This window comes from Adelges cooleyi, unplaced genomic scaffold (genome assembly GCF_023614345.1).
Source record: "Adelges cooleyi isolate 19-005CV unplaced genomic scaffold, UGA_ACOO_1.1 ACOO_flye_CR_arks_rails_tigmint_CR_PRNA_21, whole genome shotgun sequence".
In the NCBI taxonomy this organism is placed as follows: domain Eukaryota; kingdom Metazoa; phylum Arthropoda; class Insecta; order Hemiptera; family Adelgidae; genus Adelges; species Adelges cooleyi.
In genome coordinates this window covers 3,109,479-3,115,227 of record NW_026095871.1, presented here as the reverse complement: position 1 = coordinate 3,115,227, position 5,749 = coordinate 3,109,479, and the positions used below count along the sequence as shown (strand labels likewise).

Sequence of the window (5,749 nt, the reverse complement as noted above, 5' to 3'; positions counted from 1 at the left end):
ATCTTCGGAACAATATCTATTTATTTATTCTGGAGAAAAATTAGAAGCTAATTATAATTTATGATTTTTAAAAGCACAAGCCCCATTTTTTTTTTAGAATATTGTTTTTAATCACTATTTGTACAGATTATTTGAGGTTCTAACCAAAATATCAGAATATTTAAGCCAATATAATGATATAATCTTAATTGCAAAAAATAATTAATTAACAATATACATTCAATACATAAACAACAAATATTCGTATAATCGTTATTAAATCTGTTTATTATTTAATACATTCAATTGATTGACAATTTGGATTTTAGTGCGGTACGAAAATTGTTTAAAGAAAACTATAATAGAACTATAAAATCAGTTATCATTATTTGCGCTAATCCTGTAACTCCCAAGAAAAATGCCTAATACGAGCATGATTTGAGTCTACTTCCCATATTTCACCGTCAATGATTATATATATTGTAGTTTTCCAGTGTACATTTGTTATAAAGCACTGCCCTTTGTTACTACTAGCATGGTCGACATATGAATTAGGGTAATTAATACTTCTAAATACTCCTATTAAACGACACATCTCGTTGAAATCTGAAAAAAAAGGATCATTTTCCCCTAGAAAAAAAAAAAATTTAGCCATTTCTTACTATTTTTAATTTTTATTTACAAGACAAAACTTCACACAAAATTACACGTCTAAAATAAATGATAGAAATAAAACAGTACAAAGGGTTTCCGTAATGTACAATCATGTTACTTTTATTCAATCGCTATTTTTAAATAAAGTGAACACGGCCTATATAAATAAATGTCTACTCTAGATATAGCTTATTGTGTATTTTTTATGAAATTAAATTGGGAAAATAGAATTAACATTAAAACAAAAAGAATCTATATGCAATCAAAGAACTATATAGAAATGATAAATCTAATAATAATGTTACTCATAAATATATGTTAGGAAAAAGAGTTCAGTCAAACATTCATGTTATGTCAAATCTATAATTCTATTATACAAAAAAACTAAATTTGTGTATTACCGTGATAAGAATGAAAGTCTGTAAATTAGCAAGTAGCAAAAAGAAACCTGACGGAAAACCAAATGTTTCTACAGACTTACAAAGAACAGTTATGTACATTACACTATTACGCACTATAATTACATAAAAAGAAGAAACATGGACATTGAGAAAAATGGACGAAAAGAAACTGATTGATTTGGAGAGAAAAATCTAAAGAAAGATCTTCGGTCTATTAAAAGACAAGGAAATCGCCGAATGGAGAATAAGAAAAAACAAAGAATTAGAGGAACTCTTTCAGAAACCAAACATATTAAATACAATCCAGAGTAGGAGATTACAGTAGGCTGGTCACGCCAGGCGTATTCAGAACCCACTATTTAACACGGTAATGGCAAAGAAACCAGAAGATAAAAGACCTCTTGGACGACCCCGTTTGAGATGGGAAAACATGGTAAAGACAGACGTAGTATCTCTAAATGGAGGTCCAGACTGGAAAGCAAAAGCAGCTGACGAGGAGAATTGGAAGATTGGTTGTATGACGGGATGGTCTTAGTGGCCGTTTGTACCCAAGAAGAAAGTCTTTAAATTAATTATTATTTATTTATCATATAATATACTATAAGAATATTTACGTATTAATAATTGTATAGCTTCTGAAGTTATATATCGTCTTTCACTTCCCAAATAAGTCAGAAAATTATCATACGATTGGCCTAATTATTAAAACAAATGAAGAATTAATTAGTAGCTTGCAATTGAATCACATGGCAATTAAAATATCTGTAACATTGCCAAGCTTTATATACTCAAAATGTACTATACAGGATAATTATTTAATCACGAACCAGTCAATCTCTCACTGGGTTTAATTAATAATTGATTTTTTTTTCATATTGTTTTTATACATTTTTTTATTGTTTTTACCCCCTCCCAAAAATTAAAAATATATACTTCTCTTCATCTAAATTCGAAAAAAACAACTAAATAGATAATAATAGGAACAATTGTTAAAAATAAAATTCTTATGGCTTAATGTAGTGACTCAAAAACCATTAAAACTATAATAACACTTACCAGATGCACGAATGATTTTATTTTTTAAACCTTCTGTAGAACGAAGTCTTCTCTGTTCTAGAAGAGTCGTCAAACTTTCTGCAATACATTGATAATTTCAGTTAAGTTGTTAATAATAAGTAATAAAAAAAAAACATATTAGTTGCTCGTGATAGCATGGCAATACTTCTAAAAAAAAGCACTTTCAACAATTTTGATTATGAATTTTGAATTATAATTGCGATTACCTTTTTTTAACTGAGGTGCATCGATACCTGAAACGAAGATATAAAATACCAAACAATTAATAATTATATGGTTAATACAAATGTTTTTTTAAATATTATTCACCACAGTCATCATAAAATTGAGAATGCTTAGTCAATTAAATCAATATAATATAATGTAAAAACTTCTAGTCGCCTCGTCTGAATTAACAATGTTGACTATGTTTTAACGATCATTAAATTTTTAGGAAATAAACGTAAAGGGTTACAACTGAATTTTAATCAAATAGTTATCTTAATTTTTTTTATAGTAATCAAATTTAATAATTTTTCGTATAAAAAATTAAATTTAGTACTTACCTGTTTCAGCACTTATTACTGATTGCATAGTCATCTGGTACTCTAACCGTTCTAATATTCAAAGCAAAATCAATTTTAATGTAAATCATTTTAAATGACAGAAATTAAATATTTATGAATATAATTATTTTCAATATATTTTAATACCCAGAGGCTTTATGAATTGGCTATCGTTTTCTGAAATTAAAATAAAAACATATGTTGAGATATTTTCATAAAATGTTAAGAATTTTTTTTTTTATTGGGCTACAAAATTAGTCATTAACTAATTGTTAAGAAAATTATTACCTGGTGTTGCTAACATAAAAACCAATTCCACTGAAATTGACATAAATCAATTTAACAAATACAAACTTTTGTTGCAATTTTTATATAATTTTCAAAACTTTTTTTATTAGCAAGCTTTATCATTATTATTATTTTTATTATATAATTATGATTATACCCATCGTAAATTTTTCAAGCAGAAGTTTTTTAATTATTTTCGGCATGTGACCTAAAATAAACAAATAATAGTTTACGATTAAAAAACCTTTTTACTTGTGGTTATATGTAAATTAAACAATTAACAATGTTTATAAAAAGCTTTAACCATAAAAAATAACTATACATACTATTTTCTATCAAAAATATTTTTTTCGGATTTTAAGCTTTAATTAGTACCAAATAAATGTTACACGACTGGAGATTTGTGTAATTCTTGATATTTTTTGTTTTTTTTTAATATTATTTTAATCATAGCCTACTATTTCGTTTAGTCTGGCCTACATAATAATAATAAATCTTCGATAACTCTTTTTCACGTTTTTTATTTTTGGCGCTACCTTATAAATATTTTGATTTATTACTTTTTTTATGCAACTAGAGCTATGCTGTAATTTAAAAAAAAACCAATGAGATCTACACAGTGAGTATCTACCTTGATAATAAACTATAACCGATCATATTTTTTTTATCCCTCTATACCTAAGTGTCCTAGGCTGTCCTTTGACCAAACCCGCGATTAAGTTATTAACTGAAATAGGAAGTTTGCCTATAAACGTTGTTTGGATGTTTTAGCGGTGATGATGAAAACGTGGCTCTAAAATTCGCGTATAATCAAGTGTATTATTTTTTATGATTAGGTATTTTGTTATTTTGATTTCAAAACAACACAAATTTTCAAATAAAATTGTAATAAGTATAAAAGTTTCTAGAGTTAGAGTATACCATGCTAGCCGTTTACCATTTCTATTAATGCTACTCATTTTGTTGGGTTAAATTATAGGTACATTGTGTAGACAGTGGATTTTAAATAAATTATCATAGAAAATGTTTCTAAAAACATTGAATCGTTGGCGAACCAGTCAAGATATCCAAATGGGAGTAACCGCAAGTTGTGTAAATAGTTTAAATGTTTCTATGATAATAAATATAAATTATATGATTAACATAAGTTAAGTGTTTACACAAAATACTAATATTTTTATCTCATTCATTCTTAATCAGAACAGATTATAGAAACTACAATTTTTAATTAAATAATCATTTGACTATTCAGCCAAACATACTAAATGCATTATATTTTGGTATTTTAATTTGATAAAAAACTTACTATTTGCAAGCTTAATGTGATCGTCTGTACAGAATTATATAAAGGCATTAAAATATAAAAAAATGATTTTATAAAAAAATGATTCTACTCACTTGTTATGAGAACTTGCTTAACAAAATCATCTGAAAAAAAATAGTTCAATATTAATATTTTTGTAATAGATTTCTACTAACTCGTGTAAAAATTAAATAATCACCTAATTCAGATACCAAATCATTTACCAAGGCAAATAATATTAAAATACTTAAAAGCTTCATTTTTATCTGCAAAAATAATACTAAATTATTATTCTGTGTGTGTGTTAGATTCAGTCGCCACTTAGTCATCTTCAATGCAGAGCCGAGAAGATATTGGTTTTACAATGATATATTAAACTACTATACATATTCGAAACGTTATAGCGTGTTGTCTCCTTGTGTTAAAAATACGTAGTGAATTTTAAGGTGTTTTAAAATGTACTTACAATATTAGAAGTTGACTAGTATTATTAAGTTAAGTTTTTAAATCGATAGAACTTATAAGCAAAATATCTATTAGATCTTGTTTGTATTGTTTTAAATTTAAATGTGTTATTTTGGCGAATTATATCGACGGAAACAGTAAAATTTAAATACACATTCGCAGAGAGGTATATGTTTGTTTATTTTTACAGCTATGATTAATAGGATTACATATTTACATTACTCAGACGCATGTTTAGACTAACTTCCCACTTTATGTTATACAACATCAAAAATATATTTTTACATGTGTATTTTTGGTGACTTGAGGAGATGGGCTTTTATATCGACGGAAACAATAAAATCTAAATTTATATCCCCCTCTTCTTAAATACGCCCCTGTAAATGTTTTGTGAACTATATTAAATATTCATAGCGTGATTATGGTTGGTATTTCATAATATTTTCAAGTATACACGTGTCTCAAAAACTTTAATATTATAATATGTGACAACTGAAATTAAAATTTATAAATTCTGTCATTGGTTGTACCTACTTAAACATTATACAGGGTGATTTTTTTTTTGTCATGAACCACTCAATATCTTACTGGGTTAGGGTAATATATTTTTTTTTCATAGTGTGATTTAAATTTTACATAAATTATTATGTTTCTACCCTCCTCCCAAACTAGTTTTTTTGATAGCAACTTTTGAAACTTAAATGGTAACGTATACATTTTTTCAACTTTTTAAATTAAGAATATTTCACTATAAATTTTGACTGGTTGATTACCGGTTTTTGGGTCAATTTTTTTAAAGTTATAAGAGTTTAAAAGTTAAGACGGAGGGGAAGTGCGCGCAGATTAAAATAATACTGCACTGCACTTTCCTCCTGCCCTAAACTTGAAACTTCAATAACTGTAAAAAAAAAAGTTATTCCAGAGTACGATTTTCATTCGAATTTCTTTAATAAAGAATCTCAGTACCGTTTGTATTTGAGTATTATATCATAACTACTGTCCCAATAATGTTTACAAAAGTAGTTTATAATTCAACC

The 5,749-nt window shown here is 26.4% G+C and overlaps 1 protein-coding gene across 6 annotated transcripts; it reads right to left on the bottom strand.

The window, feature by feature from the left end:
- Positions 1-246: 246 nt before the first annotated feature.
- LOC126834885 (uncharacterized) lies at positions 247-4,853 on the bottom strand. Of its 6 annotated transcripts, none has more exons than XM_050567092.1 (12): positions 4,714-4,853; positions 4,447-4,513; positions 4,343-4,372; positions 4,251-4,274; positions 3,102-3,152; positions 2,945-2,974; positions 2,804-2,833; positions 2,657-2,707; positions 2,318-2,344; positions 2,091-2,168; positions 1,649-1,729; positions 247-609 (listed from the first exon to the last, which is right to left on the bottom strand). In XM_050567092.1, the coding sequence occupies exons 2-12, from the start codon at positions 4,505-4,507 to the stop codon at positions 374-376; spliced, it is 699 nt and encodes a 232-aa protein (XP_050423049.1). In that variant the 5' UTR covers positions 4,508-4,513; positions 4,714-4,853; the 3' UTR covers positions 247-373. The 6 variants fall into 6 exon arrangements, with proteins under 6 accessions (XP_050423049.1, XP_050423050.1, XP_050423048.1 ...); XM_050567093.1 differs by having other exon boundaries at positions 4,634-4,845; XM_050567091.1 differs by having other exon boundaries at positions 247-585; positions 4,447-4,850.
- Positions 4,854-5,749: the final 896 nt, after the last annotated feature.

Bases quoted from the DNA above. Each gene is read 5' to 3' on its own strand.
- LOC126834885 (XM_050567090.1), bottom strand. From the start codon at position 4,576: ATGACTAAGTGGCGACTGAATCTAACACACACACAGAATAATAATTTA. The intron at 3,153-4,250 runs GTAAGTTTTTTA...TGTTTATTTTAG, and splicing joins TCACATTAAGCTTGCAAATA to GTCACATGCCGAAAATAATT. The intron at 2,834-2,944 runs GTAATAATTTTC...TTTTAATTTCAG, and splicing joins TTTTATGTTAGCAACACCAG to AAAACGATAGCCAATTCATA.